This window comes from Zootermopsis nevadensis, unplaced genomic scaffold (assembly GCF_977971745.1).
Source record: "Zootermopsis nevadensis isolate Lab colony 2312 unplaced genomic scaffold, Znev_1.0 Znev_ptg000013l, whole genome shotgun sequence".
In the NCBI taxonomy this organism is placed as follows: domain Eukaryota; kingdom Metazoa; phylum Arthropoda; class Insecta; order Blattodea; family Termopsidae; genus Zootermopsis; species Zootermopsis nevadensis.
Window position 1 is genome coordinate 5,351,428 of NW_028259145.1, and position 22,699 is coordinate 5,374,126.

Sequence of the window (22,699 nt, forward strand, 5' to 3'; positions counted from 1 at the left end):
TAAAACAGTCAAGTAACAAATGGCGTTTAATTAAGAGTGAAATTAGCAACAACCACTTACTAAACAAGAATAAAAATCATTTATGTTGGTCTGCACCAAATGATGTCTCGAACACAGGTCTGCTTGGTGAAACACGCGACGCGCAGTTCCTTTGTTCGCTCTCTCTCTGCCCACACAGTCCACTTCCCTCGCTCATTTCCTGTCCATTCGCGGTTTTCTCCGCTCGCCCGCGGCGTCCATGCGTGTTCTGGGTTAGTGAGGGTTAGGGGGTCAGCTCCCTGACAAGGCAGACAGACAGATAGACAGGCGGACTGGCTGCAGATTACACGGAGACGCGGAGACCCTCGCCAGCTGTGTCCATCGATCTCCGCATTACGTTCTTGATGCAGAGTCCTTGAGAAACTGACAGTCGCCCAGCTCTCCTTGCAGGGAACCAAAAAATTATCGTGTTCGCAATAACGAGCCACGCCCTGCCGCCATGTTGATGATATTACGGTACAGTAGGGGGGCACAGGCCTGGCTTAAAGTTACTGCTCTGGTTTTCGCCTCATAAGAATGAGGAAACCCATTAACTATCCGTTAACAGAAATTCGAACAGGGTGCCTCTAAAATATTAATACAAACGCTATAACCTGTTAGTTAAAAGGAAAGGGAGATTACAAAACAGAGCACAGGGTGGGAGGAGTTGAGCATGAACCCGTGAAGGAACTACGAAAGAAAGATTCTAAGCCATTATGTCCCCGGGTAAAAAAGTCGTACTGGATGGTTCCGAATGACAGCCGACTTAAGGAGCCCAAATGATTCATCACTTAACCGAAATTCGTTACGTTCTCTTGCGGAAGTTCAAATTGGACCAGAGTTCTTTTAAAATCGCCGCCACGTCAGCAAACTAAATCCGCCCCCTTTTTCCTGTTTCACGCTGCGTCGCACTTAAAAATAGACAAGACTGATAAACTGTACACATATGTGACGCAGATAACACTCGCAGGTGACAGGTAGGCGTGTACCTAGAAGCACAAGACGTTTTATCAGCTGTAACGAGTTCCAAATGTATCCACTCCACAAGAACGGGTGTCTTTAAATCTTCAAGCTTAGCAACAGGCTTATTTTCCAAATTAGGGCATGAATTATCAACAACTGAATTCGAAAAATGAACTGTCTTCGGAAAGCACTGACTGTAAAAGTCAAGTTGACGTTCAAAAATTGATTTGTTTGCAAATTCTCAGTAAAATAATTTCGCTGCTACACAACAAGTTTGCAGTATTCACGGCTAGAGGGCAGTGACGTGTTTCGGAAAACCACTAACAGATGGCATGAAATCGCCAACAGGCCACACGGCCTGACAACCCAGCAGTACGATCAAGATGAAGCAAGTTCTATACGCTATTTCCGAGCAGAAATTTTCGTTCACAGACGCAGATACACGGTATAACGTCTTCACGTTGGACACATTTCGTCTGCAAAGACCAGACTACATTCTACTGCCTACATGCGTCTCTCAGCTCCGACAAACGCAGAATGAGACAGAAATTTCCGTGTGTATTATTATTATTATTATTTAGTGTTCTGTCTGACGACAGGTCCATATGAACAGGATCCTTCCATCCTTTTCTCGGACTGGGACCTGTTCATATACGTTCTTGGCAGATGATCCAGAAGTGGTTTGCCATTGCCTTCTTCTGTGTGTGAATGGAGTAATTGTTGGGATGCCACGGAGAAACCGGGGAAGCCCCCGGAGGAAAACTCCGTGTTGCCTAGACCACCGCCTTGCCCAACACAAGTTATAAATTCCGGCACCGCCGGGAATCGAACCCGAGACCCCAGGATTACAAGGCCAGCAGAATGAGACAGAAATTTCCGTGTGTATAATCTTTAAAAGGTTAATGTTCTGAACACTTATGATGACTGTCTTCTGGGTTGTTTCGCCTTGTAGTCTGGTAGACGTTTACCGACGTTTCAGAGGTCCTTGCTGTCTCCATGACCTTACTCATCTCCCTGATGATGGAGGCAGCAAGGACCTCTGAAACGTCGGTAAACTTCTACCAGACTATACGGCGAAACAACCCCCTGAACATGGCCATCTTTAAAATCACCTCAAATCCTACTTCTGAACACCGATTCGTCTGGTAGTCTGAAACAGACCACTAAAATGCGATGGAAAGACGAATTAGGAATAAATTCTTAGTCGACGATTACATGAAAGCTTATTGCTGCATTACGAACAGCAAGAGAATATCTAAGGGGACCGTGGGAATAGGTTCACACCGGTAGTATTGTCTATTTAATGACGGTGCATCACTGTAGCCACTTCCAACTATAACCGAGTTCTACAGTACGTCAGGTTACCCCCACCCTCCGCCCCGTGTCTTCGAGGCTTGATACTTGTTAGCAAGAGTAATTTTACCTCCAAACGCATTCATTTCGCTCTTCTCTGAGAGCGTTCAGCCACGAAACATCTCGCATGGGGCATGTAATGAAAGGCCGACACACGTTATGACTCCAGGCAGCGTAAGTTTTGAACCCACTCGAACGTACTACGACTGTGCTGGCGGCCCTTCAACCATGCACGATCACCGCGTCGGTTGCCCGGTTTCCTGGCCCCCGGAGTCACAGCTTTGTACTGTCGCCACAAAGATACGTCACAACACAACACAGCGTGCTGTCGTCATGTTGTTACTCTGCATAAAAGATGTGCAATTCTAAACAAAAAATTGATAGTGGAACCACGGTTCCGGAGAATTTGACGTAAATACGTCTATACGGAAAGGAAGTTTATATATTAGCTTTATTCTAAATATTTCTTTATACATGCTTTACAATTGAGATAAGTTTGATTAAGACATTGCTTATTTAACTTGAATTAGTTACGCTTAAGATTGGTCTGTGGAAGCTGAATGTAATGTAAAGTAATATAATATAATGTAAGGTAAGGTAATGTAATGTTTTATAGGTAACAACAATGATAAGTAAACAGATGACGTTTCCTAAGTAACAACAATGCTGAGTAAACAAATGAGGTTTCCTAGGTAACATAACAATGAAGTTACACTTTTTCGTTTCCCTTTTTCGTTCCCCTTTTTCGTTTCCCTTTTTCGTTCCCCTTTTTCGTTTCCCTTTTTCGTTTCCTTTTTTCGTTTCCCTTTTTCGTTCCCCTTTTTTCGTTTCCCTTTTTTCGTTCCCCTTTTTCGTTCCCCTTTTTCGCCGAATGACCCTTCCTTATAGACGTATTTACGTCAAAAAAACGCATTTCACTGCAACTTCTTGCACGAAGTTCGATAGTATTTAATTAATTCAAGCGCCCCTAAAACAGGGGTTCTCACCCTTTCTTAACAATTCGTGGGCCGAAATTTATTAAAACTTCGTTGAAATTTTATTAAATTCGTTACGAACTTACTACCGCAAATATTTTCACATATTTCTAATTTCCTTAAACAAAAATCACTCATTACTGAGACAGTAATTTTACACTGTTTCTTCCACAGACAAGTTTCATTTATGTTGTTTGGAATTAACAAGACATCGCACAGTACGCAAGACTGGAAATATCCACTCCTTCGAGTACAATTACATTCCGATGCCATGTCACGTAGATCATTGTTGCACTGATGTAATCTGAGGCCACGGTCGCGAAACGTTTTGTTCCTAAAATGCGATCTCGGTACCAACTTCTGCACAACAGGGAAAACGCGATCGACAGACATGGGAGAGACCTTAAAGTGTTATCGTTCACCTCAGATCCACACACACAAAGTGTAAACCCATAACAACAATAAGGTGTGGAGCTCGCAGAGAATAAGAGACGACAATTATAAAAACCTGAGCTACTGACAGATAAAGTGTACTCCTACACTCGCGTACTCTCAGCCTTCTTCTCGCGTGATTTTAAGGACGAATTTCCGAATTTCATAAATCAACATCGGCCTATCAGAAAATTGACATAACATAGAAGAAAACGGGATTAAAGAACAAAATAAGCACTGTCTACACCTTCGGTGTAGATGAAGCCCGCTTCAAAAGCGTCTAAGGGACGTTTCACACTGTCGACCGGTTGCCGGCGACCACCAGGTAGAAAAGCTAAGTACGAGGGCGACCGCGACCAATGGCCGCCGTCGACCAACAAGAAGTGAGCGACGCACGGGAGACCAACGACCACGAGATACATAGATGGCAATCACGTGTTCACATTGCGGGCGACTCAGTCAGCGACCAGAGCTCAGAGAGGTGACATATCCATTGTTTCGTGTTTTCTCCCGTGATCAGTATATCATGAGTTTTGATACTGAAAGTTTTATTTCGGCCGTAGAGTCACGAAGAGCCATTTGGGACCTCGCAAGTCCCGATTATGCAAATAGGGAGTTGAAAAGAAGTCAGTGGGAAGAGGTTGTGGAATTGTTTGGCGAGAAAGGACTTCCTGAGGCGTCGAAAAAGGATCTAGGTAAGTAAAGAAACTTGAATATTAAAGTACTTAGGTATGTGTTTGGGTATGGATGCATTACAAAACGTACCGATATCAAAGTCCTCTGTAGGGGTTTATGTCAAAACCATGTCTACAATTTTACAAACAACAAATAGTGATTACAGTAGAAGTACATTTTAATGCTACTAAAGCTAAATAACATTGCTTAGCCATTCCAATCGACCTTCATGCATAAAGTAATCTGCAAAGAAATCCCTGTAACAGGCCCCCTCGTTTCATGCCGTCCGGTGTTTTGGAATCCAGGAATTGTCAGGTGTCTTCATATTGATATCCACCTCATCTTATTATTATTTAGTGTTCTGTCTGACGACAGGTCCATATGAACAGGATCCTTCCATCCTTTTCTCGGACTGGGACCTGTCCATATACGTTCTTGGCAGATGATCCAGAAGTGGTTTGCCATTGCCTTCTTCTGTGTGTGAATGGAGTAATTGTTGGGACGCCACGGAGAAACCGGGGAAGCCCCCGGAGGAAATCTCCGTGTTGCCTAGACCACGGCCTTGCCCAACACAAGTTATAAATTCGGGCACCGCCGGGAATCGAACCCGAGACCCCAGGATTACAAGGCCAGCGTTCTAACCGCTAGACCATCCATCTCTTACTCGTACATAATTATGCAGAACGCAACAAGCTTTAGCATTCATGGCTCTGTGGAAAATTTGCCACTTATTGGCTAGTATTCCGAAAGTGCAGTCTAGCATTAAACATTTCTTTCTGTGGAGTTACATTAGAGCCTGCATAAGAACGCGTTACTTTTTCAGACTGTCCAAATGCTTCAATGAAATATGGTACAGGCATTTTATTGGTTGAGGATATCGGTTTGTTTTCAGGAACATGTAGTCCATTGCTCATTAGTTTCTTTAAAAAAATGTTGATTTCTTGAAAATAGAGGAATCGCTGTCCTTCCCGTATGCTCCTATGTCCACGTAAATGAATTTGTAATCTGCATCGCAAATTCCAAGTAAGACTATTGAACAAAAATGCTTGTAGTTGTAATACAATGACCCACTGTTACATGGTTTTATTACCCCTATGCAGTTGGGGAAATTTGCCCTGACGTTGAACTCGTCTGCTATTTCAAGCCATTTCTCCCTCGTAGGTACAGGTAAACATGTATCTCTGAAAATATTCCAGATGAAATAGGCCAGTGGTATTCAACCTTTTTTGTTCACGTACCCCCCAGATATAATTTCTCTTCAACTTTGTACCCCCAAAGTTGTTGGTGTATAATTCAAGTTATACATAGTATATAATCTACATCTAAAATAAATTAAATAAATTACATTACTGATTATTCAGTGTTTATCAAAAAATAATATATATATTTTTTAAATTTCACGTACACCCTAAGATGTCTTCGCGTACCCCCGGGGGTACGCGTACCCCCGGTTGAATACCATTGAAATATTTGCAGCCACTTGCCAGATATCTGTAACAAAAAGTGATAGTGGAACCACGGTTCCGGAGAATTTGACGTAAATACGTCTACACGGAAAGGAAGTTTATATATTGGCTTTATTCTAAATATTTCCTTTATACATGCTTTACAATTGAGTAAAGTTTGATTAAGACTTTGCTTATTCAACTTGAATTAGTTACGCTTAAGATGGGTCTGTGGTAGCTGAATGTAATGTAATGTAATGTAAAGTAATGTAAAGTAATGTAATGTAAGGTAAGGTAATGTAATGAAATGTTTTATAGGTAACAACAATGCCGAGTAAACACGACGTTCCCTAGGTAACCACTTTTTCGTTCCACTTTTTTGCCGAATGACCCTTTCTTATAGACGTATTTACGTCAAAAGAATGTGAATAGTTAATTAGTAAATAGGTATAAAAATTGTAAACAGTAAAAATGGAAATATTTCTTTAAATTCTTTAATTTCAATGTTTGTACTTTTTATTTATTATTTGTATATAAATTGTTGATTAATTATTTGTTCGCAGGGATATCTCTCCAAAAAAAATGGAAAAATATCAGAAGCTGCTTCGCGAGAGAGGTAAGAAGATTGAAAAACATTAAAAGTGGTTCTGCAGCATCACGAAAGAGTGAATATATTTTCTATAATCAACTTTCATTTTTAAAAACCACAACTGAAACCCCAAGTTCTGCAAACAGCATGTCAGAAGAGGATGGTTCTTCCGGTCAAAATGCTACTGGACCATACCCGGAACATCGTTCGGCTACCAGAGGGAAAAGGCAAGGATTCTGTAGTGGCTATACTGATCAGGAGTTGCTTACTGAGTTGCGAAGATCTGTCGATGCTAGGATAGCAAGGGAGGCTGCGTTGGAAAAGGATGAAGACAGAATGTTTTTGATATCACTTTTATCCTCGTTCAGGAAAATTCCCGAACATAAAAAGGCTTCGACCAAAATAAAAATAATACAAACAATACAAAACGCCCAACACAGATAACTTTACGGGATCACTTTCATACCCTACTACGAGGTGCGATCGAAAGGTTTCCAGACTGCGCGCATAAAAACCCGTACACTTATCTCAGGTATTAAATTCATCCATCACCCTCGAAGTAGTTCCCCTGGGAGTGAACACAACGATCCCAGCGCCGCTGTCAAGCCTGGAAGCATCCCTGGAAATCTTTCTTTGTCAGCCTGTCAAGCACCATCTGCGATTCTGCCTGAATCTCTTCTATCGTCTCAAATCTCCTTCCCTTTAGCTGAATTTTCATCTTTGGGAAGAGGAAGAAGTCACACGGAGCTTAGAAAGGAAGTTGGGGTCGGTTCTTGCAAGATCTTTGAGCTCCTGACAAACGAGAAGTCGATTCTGCTTCTGGTCCTCAGACAGGATACGTCGCATGTGGAGTTCTTCCTTTAGAATCAGCTGACAGGTCCCATAGCCTATCCCAACAATGTCGCACAAGTCGTTGATGGTACGACGTCGATCTTCGTGAATGGCCTGCCGAATCTTCGTAACATTTTCGGGCGTTGTGCTCGAAGATGGTCGTCCAGAACGCTCGTCATCATCGACAGAGGTTCGGCCATTTTTAAAACGTGAATGCCACACAAAAGTTTGTGCACGACCCATTGCGGACTCCCCAAATGCTTGCTTTAGCATTTCATAGGTTTCCGTAGCCGTTTTGGCGAGTCTTTGGCAAAATTTGATGCACACGCCATTCCGAAATCGCAGGAGGGTCGGTGTAATGCACTACCAAAACGCCCGTAACTAAGAAACAAATGCTAATTCGATGATGCCGGCTGGCACACTGATTCACTATGAATGTAGGCCGCACCCCCTAGCGGCAGAAGCTCGTACTATATCCGGTTCGCCCTCTATTGACACAGTCTGGAACCTTTCCGATCGCACCTCGTACGTCTTGGGGCACTGAATCGCTTGTTTATAATCACAGTGGTTGTTACAGAAATCCTCCTTCAGGTCAACAACGAAGAATTTCGGATGAACATCCCTCATCTGATGTCTCTGATGATACAAAAGATTCCTGTGGTTATGTGGACTTGTTTTGAATTTTCGGTACTAGTTAATTTCTTAAAAATCCGTTCGTTTGATACTGCTCGTGTTTATGTTCTTTTATCTAACAACTTTTCAAAAATACTGTTAATTGGCTATTAGTTTGGAATGCAATAAATTATTCATTGCGTTCACGTAAGTTGATTTGGTTGATTTAATTTTTTTTTTTTTAAATGGTACTACCTCAAAGTCACACATAGCTTTTCTTCAGCGGATATGCACGGTCTCATGTTGGTATCCAATCCCGTAATTGATGGTCTTAAGGCGCTCAACAGTTCATCGAAAGATTTCATGGACATTCTCCTCGACGTCCATACTGCTCGACTGCTGGTCGCCCTGCTGGTCTCCTCGTTTGGTCGCTGATGGTTTTGGTCGTTCAGCGACTGGTCATTAGGTTAATCACACAAGTGGAGCTCTACTGTCCTCAAAGTGTTAATATTGTGTGCACATGTTACGAAAATGTGCACTGCCAGCTACACGCATGCTCTGTAGGGAGCCAAGACATCACGACCTTACCCGCACATCCGTCCGCCCCATCGTCACCCTCGACATCAAACATTCCTCTTGCCAAATGCGACATTTACCCAACCAACCAACCATTCCTCGTTCCAGTAACTCTTATTCGCGATGAAGGCAAGGCTGTCCTTACGCGACGAAGATACTCAGTACTGGAGGTACGACTTCAGAAGCTCTTAACATCGGCGCCAGATGGAGATGAGTGAAATCGAACCGCCCAGCGCGTTAGCTCATTCACTTGGCCAAATTCGGAGACTAGCTCCACCTGGGGGACAAGCAAATAAGGCTTTCGCTCACCTGTCCTCCTGAAGATGGAAACAAAAACAAGTTCCGAAACGTTTTTTTAAAACCTAGACGATGGATAAAGCAAAAAAACACAATTTCCGCAAACAGACTGCTGCGCTAACCAACAGACAGGAACAGGAGATTAATATTAAAGTAAATATTAACAATTAGCTAACTGTAAGTGTATTAAAACTCATACACTTTCCGAGAACGTTTTCAAAATCGCCAATAATTGATAAAATCTCTAAACGAAAAATCCAATACAGGTAGACTTCGATTTACGCCGGGGATGCGTTCCTGGACTAACCGGCGTAAACGGAATCGGCGTAAATTGAAACTCTTTTATAATGTAAATCAATGGGAAGTCAATGACTTGCGTTCCCAGCACCAAAACATTAACGAGTAATATAATGGCATTACATTTAAAGCTCTGAAATAACGTAAATAAAATAAAGGGAATTTAAAAAATATGTTTTACACATTTAAAATCGGCAATTCGTTGGTCCCCGCGATTCTTTCATGTGATTGATGTGTACAGTCATCTCTGCTGTTATGCGATAGTTGCATTCATGTAAGACGCCGATCTACACAAAATCACGTAGTAAAAATAACCCCGGTACCTCCGCAGAGATTAAATTAGTCCTTTCAAAGTTTAAAGCGCCAGGAATGAAATTGCATAAGAGCAAACTCTCATATGCAAAAGTTTGCATTTCACAAACAGCTTTTACAGATTCATCGATCTCATTGGAGCAAATTCGCGTTAACGAAACATACGTAATTGCAGAGATGACTGTATTTATAATTTTTATTCAAAATCAGCGATGTAAGAATTACGATTTAGTATAAGAAGGAGTACGAGAGACATTGTAAAACGTTTTAAATAATAGCAAAATATATTCTTCTCACTTTTTGACTTGCTGGTTTCAAAATCGGCGTTATTCTGAATCGGCGCAAATCGGGGGCTACTTGTACATCGATAATTTTTAAAAGTATTTACAGACTGTTCAATAATGTTTTGTATCAATTCTTCTTCAGTTTAACAGCTACAAATTTAGGAAAAACGTTATATCCCAGAAAAACGGGCGCGTTGTAATCTGAAATGAGATTAAAGACTTTTGGAAGACAGAGTTTCAGTAAACCCTCGTCCAACGCGGGGGGGGGGGGGGGGGGGGGGGAGGGGAGGCTTTAACGTTCCTCGAAAGCGACGTATTCGGTGAATCCGCGTTGTACAAACTTAATTTTGTATGGGATTAACGGGGTAACGGGAAAGCGTCCGTGGAAAATCAAAGTAAACAAATTTTTAAAAAATTGTACATACGTTGTAAAGATATTTATTTGTGAACAAACTGTTGCGTGATAAACTATCATTGGAACGTTTCGCATTAAACTGAAACATCGAGGGAAAATTAGACACTAAAATAAAATATGTACGGAATGTTTGGTCAACAACCACTGCGCATCTATCATAGCTAAACGTGTCTGGAGGAATCTTTACTTTTTTGTCCCATAATGCTGTCCAAGGGAGATATCATTTTTTATTATTATTATTATTTAGTGTTCTGTCTGCCGACAGGTCCATATGAACAGGATCCTTCCATCCTTTTCTCGGACTGGGACCTGTTCATATACGTTCTTGGCAGATGATCCAGAAGTGGTTTGCCATTGCCTTCTTCTGTGTGTGAATGGAGTAATTGTTGGGATGCCACGGAGAAACCGGGGAAGCCCCCGGAGGAAAACTCCGTGTTGCCTAGACCACGGCCTTGCCCAACACAAGTTATAAATTCGGGCACCGCCGGGAATCGAACCCGAGACCCCAGGATTACAAGGCCAGCGTTCTAACCGCTAGACCACCTCATCTTATTATTATTTTGTGTTCTGTCTGACGACAGGTCCATATGAACAGGATCCTTCCATCCTTTTCTCGGACTGGGACCTGTTCATATACGTTCTTGGCAGATGACCCAGAAGTGGTTTGCCATTGCCTTCTTCTGTGTGAATGGAGTAATTGTTGGGATGCCACGGAGAAACCGGGGAAGAAGCCCCCGGAGGAAAACTCCGTGTTTCCTAGACCACGGCCTTGCCCAACACAAGTTATAAATTCGGGCACCGCCGGGAATCGAACCCGAGACTCCAGGATTACAAGGCCAGCCTTCTAACCGCTAGACAGTGTAAACGAGACTGAGACAACGGGGGTTACATGCAGTTTGACGGACGGTTGAGCTGCATGTTTATTCTCTTTCATGTGCTGAGTAAAACAACGAAGTTGCTCACGCACCGCGTAATCGAATTTTTCCTCGTCCAGCAAATAACTGTTCACGCGTATAATCGAATACGCACTGTAAGAAGGTTTAATGTACTATTCTCGAGACACACAGAAGACTTGGAACCAAGAACTATATTGCCTAGAGCAGTGGTATTCAACCTTTTTTGTTCGCGTACCCCCAGATATAATTTCTCTTCAACTTTCTACCCCCAAAGCTGTTGGTGTATAATTCAAGTTATACATAGTATATAATCTATATCTAAAATAAATTAAATAAATTACATTACTGATTATTCAGTGTTTATCATAAATTAATATATTTTTTTAAAATTTCACGTATCCTCTAAGATGTCTTCGCGTACCCCCGGGGGTACGCGTGCCCCAGGTTGAATACCACTGGCCTAGTGCACTGCGATGTTTCTGCGCTACAAACAGGGTAGAAATAATCGCTCCCAAACGTAATGGACCTCGTCATTCCTTAAAAAAAATTGGCATGTTTACTACGAATCCAATACCAAGACATTAAGTGCAGGGCATATCCGGTTCAAATCTCAGCCTGTTGTCAGTTATCCTCAGTGAGGTTAGGTTAGGTTAGCCTTTCCATGACAATACTGTGATGGCAATTTGAAAGAGTAAGACTTGAGGCTCTCACAGCGGTGAGTATAAAGATTTCTGTCTTCTGAGTTGTTGGGCTGTGTAGTCTTGTCGATGTTTACCAACGTTCAGAGGTCATACTACCTCCGTCATCAGGGCGCCCTGATGACGGAGGCAGTTTGACCTCTGAAACGTTGGTAAACATCGACCAGACTACACAGCGCAACAACCCAGAAGACAGAAATCTTCATACTCTGATGACGGAGGCAGTATGACCTCTGAAACGTCGGTAAACATCGACCAGACTACACGGCGCAACAACCCAGAAGACAGAAATCTTCATACTCTGATGACGGAGGCAGTATGACCTCTGAAACGTCGGTAAACATCGACCAGACTACACGGCGCAACAACCCAGAAGACAGAAATCTTCATACTCATCGCCCTGATGACGGAGGCAGTATGACCTCTGAAACGTCGGTTAACATCGACCAGACTACACTGCGCAACAACCCAGAAGACAGAAATATTCATACTCTGATGACGGAGGCAGTATGATCTCTGAAACGTTGGTAAACATCTACCAGACTACACAGCGCAACAACCCAGAAGACAGAAATCTTCAATTTGAAAAGGTCGCACGTTGTCATTACAAATGCTGGACTGTTCACCAATCAAAATCACGTTCTAATTCCTTCTAGCGTTGCACATTCTACTGCTAAAAGGGGCAATTACATAACCTAAAAATCAATCCACTACTTCGGACCGTGTCGGAATGAAATCTCTGTACTAATTACAACATAAAAATGCATTCAGAAATACCACAGGACGGAGATTTCTCATTCCATGCCGGAACACGTTTTAAATCGCTGTTCATTGGGCCTGTCTACCTTTCAAACGGCGTCCGACTCCGTGATGGACAACCGAGGTTCGATTACCGCGAACGGGCACAGATTTCTCTCTTCGTCAGCAGCCCCGCTCAGGTGGCCCACACAGACATCCACTCAACAGGAAGTCCTGTCTGTTGACGGGTGACCGCGTCACACCCTCCACCTTGCGTCCAAATCCAGAACGTCTGGCGCATTGCCTTCCTGCCCCCTGGTGTGGAGCTAAGGCACAAGGCAACTTTACCTTCATACGTTTTAATTACATATCGATTTACTTCGATTTCACTACAACTTCATTTGCTACGTGAAATTACTGTCAGCTTTAGGCTGCGTTGATTACGAACGTCAATAAATGGACCAGTTGACTGATTCGTTCATTGTTAAAAGGTATCCGCTTCGAATCTCGGCCGGTTATCGGATATCGTCAGAGATGTTTGTGGTTTTCCTCAGTCTCTCCATAAACTGCCTTCAAACATGCCTCCTTCCTAATTCGGTCAACACTACAAAGGGAATGTCTGCAGCCGAAACAATAATGTCTGATAAACTCGGAATGGATCATTAATCAAAGTCGTCCAGTGTCGACAATAATTGTGGATAACGTAAAAATGGATAAATGAACGCCGAATTAGGGTCTATTTATATAGGAACGTAAAGATAACGACACGAGCCCTTGCCGATTTTTCAGAAAATATTATTCAACGTTTTTCAATGGAACTGTTTATATTGACTCCGAGCTCGTCCGTTCCACGAACGAGTCTCGCCCAACTTACGTCTACAACGATATTTTTCCTAAACAGTTCCAATGAAAAACGTTGAATAATATTTTCTGAAAAATCGGCAAGGGCTCGTGTCGTTATCTTTACGTTCCTATATAAACAGACCCTATATTGACTCCGAGCTCGTCCGTTCCACGAACGAGTCTCGACCAACTTACGTCTACAACGATATTTTTCCTAAACAGTTCCAATGAAAAACGTTGAATAATATTTTCTGAAAAATCGGCAAGGGCTCGTGTCGTTATCTTTACGTTCCTATATAAACAGACCCTATATTGACTCCGAGCTCGTCCATCCCACGAACGAGTCTCGCCCAACTTACGTCTCCAACGATATTTTTCCTAAACAGTTCCAATGAAAAACGTTGAATAATATTTTCTGAAAAATCGGCAAGGGCTCGTGTCGTTATCTTTACGTTCCTATATAAACAGACCCTATATTGACTCCGAGCTCGTCCATCCCACGAACGAGAGAGGTTTAACTGGCACCGGACTGGACGTCCGTGGTTCAGTCACCGCCGGGGACCGTGTTTGCTGGTTTGTTTGGGGGGCGGGGACCGCTCGGAATGGTTCTGTCGCCACCTCAGACAACGTCACATATTCCAGACAAACGAGAACGCAACTGGCGACTTCCTCCTCTTTCCTTTCAGCACACATCCTGTGCTAGACAATGTCGCTTCGTCGCCTTTAATTTTGTGACCGGCCGAGTAATGAGGACAAGACATGGAATTCTGCTGTCGGTCACAATACTCCTCACTGATGGGCGGCTTGGGAGGGGGGAGAGAGAGAGAGAGAGAGAGAGAGAGAGAGAGAGAGAGAGAGAGAGAGAGAAGCATTACAAACCTTAAGGTACAATTTGGCTGCACGCGACAGAGACAAGCGACCGAGGCAGGCGACAGAATTGCGAGACCGAGACTGGTCGCTTCCTGTCTGCTCTCTGTACAATCGTATGAAGTACAATTACGAGCGCGAGACAAAGACAGGCGACAGAGACAAAGCACAGGAGACCGCTCTCGGACCAGTAGTGTCTCGCGACGGGCTCAGGCAGCACGTGTGTTGTTGAGTAAAATAATGGCAGAAATTAGGTTTACTGGTGACCAAGATGAGCAATTGGTAGAATTAGTAGCAGAAAACCGACCACTGACCACCGACAGAAAGATCCTTCTTCACGTCTGGTTTTGAATATTGAACTCATAGGTTTTCTTTGTTTCTTTCGCAACAAATAACACAGCAACACATCTTCTTCTTCTTATTCTTCGAGTAACCTTTTTAGAAGCATTTTTGTACTCATTTTTCACAGAATATGTGCACGTATGTCTCAACAAAACAAAGAAAACAAACACTTTGCCGCATGTCTCGGTCGTCACCTCAAAAGTGTGTGGCGACAAGCTGCGATGTGTCCGTCTCCCGTCTCTGTCGCCTGCCTCGGTCGCTTGTCTCTGTCGCGTGCAGCCAAATTGTACCTTTAGCTACTCGTTCAACGGAAGGTCTTGCGACTAACACACGCCCTGGGTTTTTTTAATCAATGTTCAGTGTGAGTGATTATGATGTCTCTTCGATTATTCTTCAAGTTAAAAGATCCTTTGCCCCACCAGCGTAAGATGGAACAAGCCCCAGTTCAGGAGGAATAATGTAGCGCTGTTTTAAGCTCTTCATTTGAACTCTCAAACGTCGTAGCGTGCTGTATTAAGCGAACAGCCATGAACTATGACTAACAGCATTTTAGACACGAGAAAAGAACGTCGCTCCGTGTTCGCTGGCTGGGAGGTTGCGAGGTCTCACAGATTTCTGGACATAGTGGCAAGGAGAGAAATCAACCAAGCACGTGTCTCGTACCTTCCTGTTACAAGAATTCATGTCCCATCGTCTTTCCGACTTGAAACGGCAACTACGGAACGCCAAGGACACAAAACGGATTCGATAAAAGCCTTTAAAGTAAAATAAAAGGTGTTCCACTATACGGGCGGTATCGCACTAGGATGCCATGGCAGCGACACCAACAGCGATGCCATGGCGTCCAACTGCCAGAAAAAGACGCCAGACAAGCTGCCAGCTTTCGACGCCAGTCGAGCGAACAGATGGATCAACATTATGAGATCACGAAATGAAGGGCTATTAGCAAGGAGAAATGTCCACTTTTATCACTTTTGAGAAAATGAGATTTACCTTTATCAAAACTACATACCTGGAGTGAATTTTAATTCTGTAACAAAGAAATAAGTAAGAAAAATTCTCCATACACACACTTTGCACGTCCATACCATTATTGAATTTGAAATATTTCAGTTCTTGCAAATCACATGTAATATTACATGAACAAACTTTATTTAATAAAACATTATAAAAACAGGTTTCTTCTTAATTCACGTTATTTGTGATATATAGATTGCTAAACAAAAAAACTTATAAATCAAGTTGCCATATTGGAAAGCGGCCCCACAAATAAAGCCATAGAAACACTTCTTAGCTAATTCTTTCTTTTCTACTGTAAATAAATCTCCTCCAAATATTTCCACAAGTTCTACCCAGTTTCTTTTTTTCAAGTCCCGGTTTGCGTATTCAATAGCAGATGAATCCCATAGTGATGGTCGGGACTGAATTTCAATTATCAATCTTTCGGTGTCGAAATTATCCATGTTTGGAAGAAACAGAAATACACACAAGCACATTCACGCACGGACGTCAATGGACTGGCCAGACTGTCATGTGATGTTGATTTGGCCTTGGCCGTGGCAGCGATGCCAGTAGCATTTGAACTTGGCATCTTGGTTGGCAGCGATGCCAAGTTGGAAGCGCTGCCAGACGGATGCCAGGTGCGATATATGACTACTAAATTAATGCATTGAGTTTGGCCGAGATGCTGGCAGCTGCGCCATGGCCTCCCGTTGGCATCCTAGTGCGATACCGCCCTACGCCATGCAGGCGCTTGGGAGGAGAGGTGTTTAGCCCGTACTCATTCTCAACCTCGTCACTAGATAGGGGTGAGTGGTCAGCATCACGTCCCGGCCGCCCTTTACCCTTGGGAAAGGACCCAGGTACCCACTGGAAGGGAGGCTGGGTGGGCCCCAGAACCGGTCTGGACGCAGAGGCTAGAGGAAAATAAAGTTACCTTCGCTGTGTAAGGTCTAAAAGGCATTTGTGAGCAGATCTGTTGTAAGATTAAGGACAAGATATTATACGGGTGACGAGACTGTAACTCTGTTCTGGTCGTAACATTCAATACAAATGAAGAATATAAAAATCAAATGAATGCGAATTAAATGGCTCCTGGCACATCGTAACTAAAATGGAAGCGATTCTTTCGTCATAAAATGAACTACGGCTATACAAGAATGAGAAAGAACTTAGGTTTCATCGCAACATCCGATAGAAGCGTTGTTATTACAAACACGACTCAGAGTTTACCTAAGAAACTCGGAGGAATTTCAATCGAAACAATCCAAGTTCCCTCACCCGTTCGTATTTATTCAGCGTCTTATATTTAGAGCAATGTGTAAAATCGAGCACAGATTTCAGTGACCGCATAGTTACAGGGCAGGGAACCTAATCGAGTAGACGCAACTGCTTGTATAATGCAGTTGGTCAGTGGCTTTGTTTGTTTGTACGAGGCGCGTCCTCAAAGTAGGTTTCCCACTCGTCCCACAGCTAGCAAACCTTATATTGCGCGAAGCGACTGTGCGTACGTGATAGAGCAATGACGTAGCATGGCGCATGCACTAACGGCACTTCCCGAGTTCTCACAGTAGCATCGTTGCAGCTGTTGAAGATGGAAGTTCTTATTCCAGCTCCCGCCGACTGTGAAGTGCGGTCAGTGATAACGCTAGGCCGCACACGGCTCGACGGACAGCGAGTCTCCTGCAGGAGTTCAGCTGGGAGGTGTTTAATCATTCACCCTACAGCCCGGACCTCGCTCCCAGTGATTTCCATCTTTTCCTACACCTCAAGAAATTCCTGTCCGGTCAGCGTCAGCGTTTTGAGAATGACAGAGAGGCGGAGATGGTTGTCACACAGTGGTTCCAATCCCAGGCGGCAGACTTCTACGACACAGGTATTAAAAGTTGGTCCCACGGTATGACAAATGTCTCAATTCCGGTGGCGAATATGTTGAAAAATAGCTGGACACTTGCTGTATCTGTTGCAATAAATATTTCCATGAAATTGTGTTTTGTTTCTGTAAACGGCCCCAGGGAAACTTACTTTTGGGACGCGCCTCGTATGTTTGCTTGCTTTTGTGCACCACTGAACGTCACGAAATAGTAAATCACATTCGCGGGGCCCGGGGTTCAAATTTTGGCCCTGGGCCAGGCTACATTGCAGGTATTTTGCAGTTTTTCTCAGTTTCTCCTTGCAATTGGAATTTGTTGCTTAAAACAGACCGCGAAAGCTTCCTTTCATGTCCAAATCAATTCATCATTTGATGCTATTCGGCTGATACGATGCACAATTGACAAATAGGAATTAGGAGATGTTCTTGATTTTTCATTAGTTAACTGTCGTAGAGAATGACGTTCTTTCACGTTGCACGTAGCTAGCAGTTGTCTCTAGCTATTCTTAATTACTAAACAGAAGAGGAAAACTTCCGTAGAGATACGCTAGTGCGACAGGAAAAGGGATTAATGTTTCCAGAAGCTGAGCGAGTTTCGAAGACAAGAAGCCAATAAACACCGATTCGTTAGAATGACAATTTACGCTAGGGAACTGCGAAATACATTCAGTGCCGACAGCATTTCTAAATCTATTCCACTGAAACCAAATGCGCACGTGGTCCTGAATTAGTCTGCAGTGTAATCGGTGACACCACAACCTCCACATTTTTCACGCTATGAAGCTTAGACAAACGTACGTCCCGTAAAGTATAGTAAAGCTGCCCCACTATACGCCATGTACGAGGTGCGATCGGAAAGTTTCAAGACTGCGCGTATAAAAACCCGTACACTTATCTCAGGTATTAAATTCATCCATCACCCTCGAAGTAGTTCCCATGGGAGTGAACACAACGATCCCAGCGCCGCTGCCAAGCCTGAAAGCATCCCTGGAAATCTTTCTTTGTCAGCCTGTCAAGCACCATCTGCGATTCTGCCTGAATCTCTTCTATCGTCTCAAATCTCCTTCCCTTTAGCTGAATTTTCATCTTTGGGAAGAGGAAGAAGTCACACGGAGCTTAGAAAGGAAGTTGGGGTCGGTTCTTGCAAGATCTTTGAGCTCCTGACAAACGAGAAGTCGATTCTGCTTCTGGTCCTCAGACAGGATACGTCGCATGTGGAGTTCTTCCTTTAGAATCAGCTGACAGGTCCCATAGCCTATCCCAACAATGTCGCACAAGTCGTTGATGGTACGACGTCGATCTTCGTGAATGGCCTGCTGAATCTTCGTAACATTTTCGGGCGTTGTGCTCGAAGATGGTCGTCCAGAACGCTCGTCATCATCGACAGAGGTTCGGCCATTTTTAAAACGTGAATGCCACACAAAAGTTTGTGCACGACCCATTGCGGACTCCCCAAATGCTTGCTTTAGCATTTCATAGGTTTCCGTAGCCGTTTTGGCGAGTCTTTGGCAAAATTTGATGCACACGCCATTCCGAAATCGCAGGAGGGTCGGTGTAATGCACTACCAAAACGCCCGTAACTAAGAAACAAATGCTAATTCGATGATGCCGGCCGGCACACTGATTCGCTATGAATGTAGGCCGCACCCCCTAGCGGCAGAAGCTCGTACTACATCCGGTTCGCCCTCTATTGACACAGTCTGGAACCTTTCCGATCGCACCTCGTAGGCGCTTGGGGTGAGTGGAGGTATAGCTCCTCTCCTTCTTGACCTCGGCACTAGATGGGGGTGAGTGGTCAGCATCACGCCCCGGCCGGCTTTACCCCCGGGAAAGGACCCCGGTACCCATTGAATCGGAGGCTGGGTGTCCGTATCGATATTAAGTGAGGTCCTGATCGATAATGTTTCTATGGCTCCTGCTTTAACCATAGAGAGTGTATCACTAATAGCAACGCATCACACAACTGTTGGTGCAATTCGTATTGGTCAGTCAAGATGACGTAGAACGTGCACCGATCAATATATCTGATTAAACGAGATCCATGGAAAAATTGGACGTAATTGAGATAAAAGGCTTATCCGTTGGCTGCCTCCTTGGGATCACAATTCGGTCGAAGCGACCGGCAGCTTACTGGACTCGAGACAAATGCATTTCACATATTTTGACTTCAGCTTTTTTTTATGATTTAATATTATAAATGCATAAAACTGTGGTTTACATTAATAGCAGGCCATATATTTATCAGATGCCACTGACGTTCATTAATTACAGATACAAATTCTAATTCACAGTTGAACAGCAGATCAAAATGTTCAGATCCATTCCATACTAAGACATGATTCCCGCAGGCGTTTCAGATTCTAGTCTCCGTCAGCACGAGCGGACACATACATTAAGTCCCTTATCTAATAAGACCCGGGGCTCTGTCTTCGGGGGATAAAGAGACAGAAACGTGAATCTGACCGCTCATCCACATCTAGTGCCGATGTTAGGAATTCGTGGAGCGTTACCTCCATTCTTTCATACGGCTTTACGGCGTGATGAGCCCACCACCTTTCAAGGACAAGCTCAATTTTGCGGCCGTCGTGACGCCTGCCACGTGGCTGTGTTGCATGGTCATATCAATTTTATACATAGCGAAATGTTAACTTTGTCAGACGACCATATATCACTGTGTTTGCAATGCTTACCGAATGGAAACCCAGTTACTTCAATATTGCGGAAGGACACATCAAATTTCGTAACATAAACGTGCCAAACCAAACGGGATTAACGAAAGCAAACAAACAGTTTCGAATTACCGAAGCGAGGACTATCTACACTAGTGGTGTTCAACCTTTTTTGTTCGCGTACCCCCAGATATAATTTCTCTTCAACTTCGTACCTCCAAAGTTGTTGGTGTATAATTCAAGTTATACATAGTATATAATCTACATCTAAAGTATTTAAATTACTGATTATTCAGTGTTTATCATAAGAAAAATTTAAATTTCATGTACCCCCTAAGATGTCTTCTCGTACCCCAGGTTAAATACCACTGATCTACACGATGCAACGCGGATCTTACGACGTGAGACGCCTGCAATTCTTCTTTAGGCCACAAGCCACGCAGTCATGTCAAAGAAGTTGCAGCTCTGTCCAGGATCTTGAATCCAATCGAATCACTAACGAGAATCGAAACGAAAATAATGTGAAGACAGACAGCTGTGATGATTGACAAGTGGGATACGAAAACATGAATGATACAAAGATATCGGAAAAGCCAAGAATAAGAAAAATACAAAACTTTACGGAACTTTACCACCGCCACGGTGGTCTAGCGGTTAGAACGCGGGCCTTGTAATCCTGGGGTCTCGGGTTCGATTCCCGGCGGTGCTCGAATTTATAACTTGTGTTGGGCAAGGCCGTGGTCTAGGCAACACGGAGTTTTCCTCCGGGGGCTTCCCCGGTTTCTCCGTGGCATCCCAACAATTACTCCATTTACACACAGAAGAAGGCAATGGCAAACCACTTCTGGATCATCTGCCAAGAACGTATATGAACAGGTCCCAGTCCGAGAAAAGGATGGAAGGATCCTGTTCATATGGACCTGTCGTCAGACAGAATACTAAATAATAATAAGATGAGGTGGTCTAGCGGTTAGAACGCTGGCCTTGTAATCCTGGGGTCTCGGGTTCGATTCCCGGCGGTGCCCGAATTTATAACTTGTGTTGGGCAAGGCCGTGGTCTAGGCAATACGGAGTTTTCCTCCGTGTCATCCCAACAATTACTCCATTCACACACAGAAGAAGGCAATGGCAAACCACTTCTGGATCATCTGCCAAGAACGTATATGAACAGGTCCCAGTCCGAGAAAAGGATGGAAGGATCCTGTTCATATGGACCTGTCGTCAGACAGAACACTAAATAAATAAAATAAACAGCTTTACCAGAAACGAAAAATATGGTCTATATAAGCAAAGACGACACGCTGTACGCAGAACCAAAATAAATGTTCATCTTAAAGAAAATCTGAACAGGTCTTGCAGCCCTTAAACCTGTCCAATCAATGCTAATGAGCCCCTCTTTAATGCACCTCATTTTCAAAATGTTTCTTGCCGGATTTCTCCTCATGATAATCATGAGAGAACTAGCTTAAATCAGTGCACTACTGATTCTTACATAATTTATAATCATCCTAGTATATATAATTAGACGATACATAACTAATGTAGTTGATACAATGCCTGTAAGTAAACAGTACATCAGATGTTATTTGCACACCAGTTCACAGGCATCTTGAATCCATGACTTTTATGACCTCAAGAACAAAATAATGGGATATTTCTTTCATCGAATACGATTTAATAGTTGAATAACACTCATAGTGTGCTCTGCGGGTTAAGGCCACACAAGGCGTCACGAAGCACGGCACTTCAGTAGGCCTTACATATGAACTTCTCGGTCGAATGTTCGCGATCCTACTTCGAAGTTCCAGAGGGTCAAATTTCGGCCCAGGGGGTCCCCCCTTTCTGAATGCGGATTTTAGTGGTTTCCTTCTGTCCCTCCAGGCAAACGTTGGCAGCCAGCTCGAACCAGTTCTAACTGTAACTGTTAAGACCACTCTTTTATTCCCTCGTCTGTACTCCTTTTTGGGCCTTGAAGGTTTTCAAAGGAAAATTTTATAAGCGATTCTTGGTTCTTCATGCATGATACATTTCCCATCCATCTCATTCTCCATCAGAAATTTGTAGGTGAAGCTGTTCATTACGCAAGTTTCTTGGTTCTCATCTTGATTAATTCTCAGTGGTTATTCAGTGACGCTGATTCAACTTTCCAGCTGTTGTCCCACTATACGCCATGTAGGCGTTTGGGGTGAGAGGAGGTATAGCTCCTCTCTTCCTTGACCTCGGCACTAGATGGGGGTGAGTGGTCAGCATCACGCCCCGGCCGACTTTACCCCCGGGAAAGGACCCCGGTACTCAAAGGAATCCATGTTGTCCTTGAAGATACTATCACAGCCTTCGCCTGAAGAGATGACGAGAATCCACAGAAATATTCCCCTGGTACTTTCTCTCGTTTAAATAAAAATATTCTCCTCAGAAGTCTGTTCTCACAGTGTGACGTAAAAGCGTAGTTTCGGTAATAATTGATCACACTGTAGCTGACATTTCAAAGCGATTCGCACGTTGTCTCACAATGGGAGTGACGGGGTAAAGGGTGGGTTGGGAGAGGGGGGGCTGCGTCAGGTCGGGAGATACGAGAGCAGAGCCAGGACCGCCCCTTTTCGAAGTCCGTCTGATGAAAAAGAAACACCTGGGGCGGATTCGCTCTTCACCCAGCTTACCTCACGGCTCGGATATGACTCTCACATTTTCCATGAACCGTCCG

General features: G+C 43.6%; 1 protein-coding gene across 8 annotated transcripts in view; it reads right to left on the reverse strand.

Annotated features, from left to right (window-relative positions):
* Nucleotides 1-22,699, reverse strand: part of lobo (coiled-coil domain-containing protein lost boys) — a 140,398-nt gene that overhangs the window by 22,132 nt on the left and 95,567 nt on the right. Inside the window, exon 1 of one of the 8 annotated variants that reach the window (XM_087348482.1) lies at nucleotides 12,513-12,703. The exons of 5 other annotated variants lie outside the window; for them this stretch is intronic. Coding sequence is in view for 1 of the 3 variants with exons in the window: in XM_087348478.1 (XP_087204604.1) it covers nucleotides 8,148-8,162 (15 nt within the window). In the remaining 2 variants the exon portion in view is untranslated. Of the gene's footprint in view, nucleotides 1-8,147; nucleotides 8,643-12,512; nucleotides 12,704-22,699 lie in introns of those variants that run through there. 2 more of the 8 variants (XM_087348480.1, XM_087348478.1) reach the window with 2 other exon arrangements.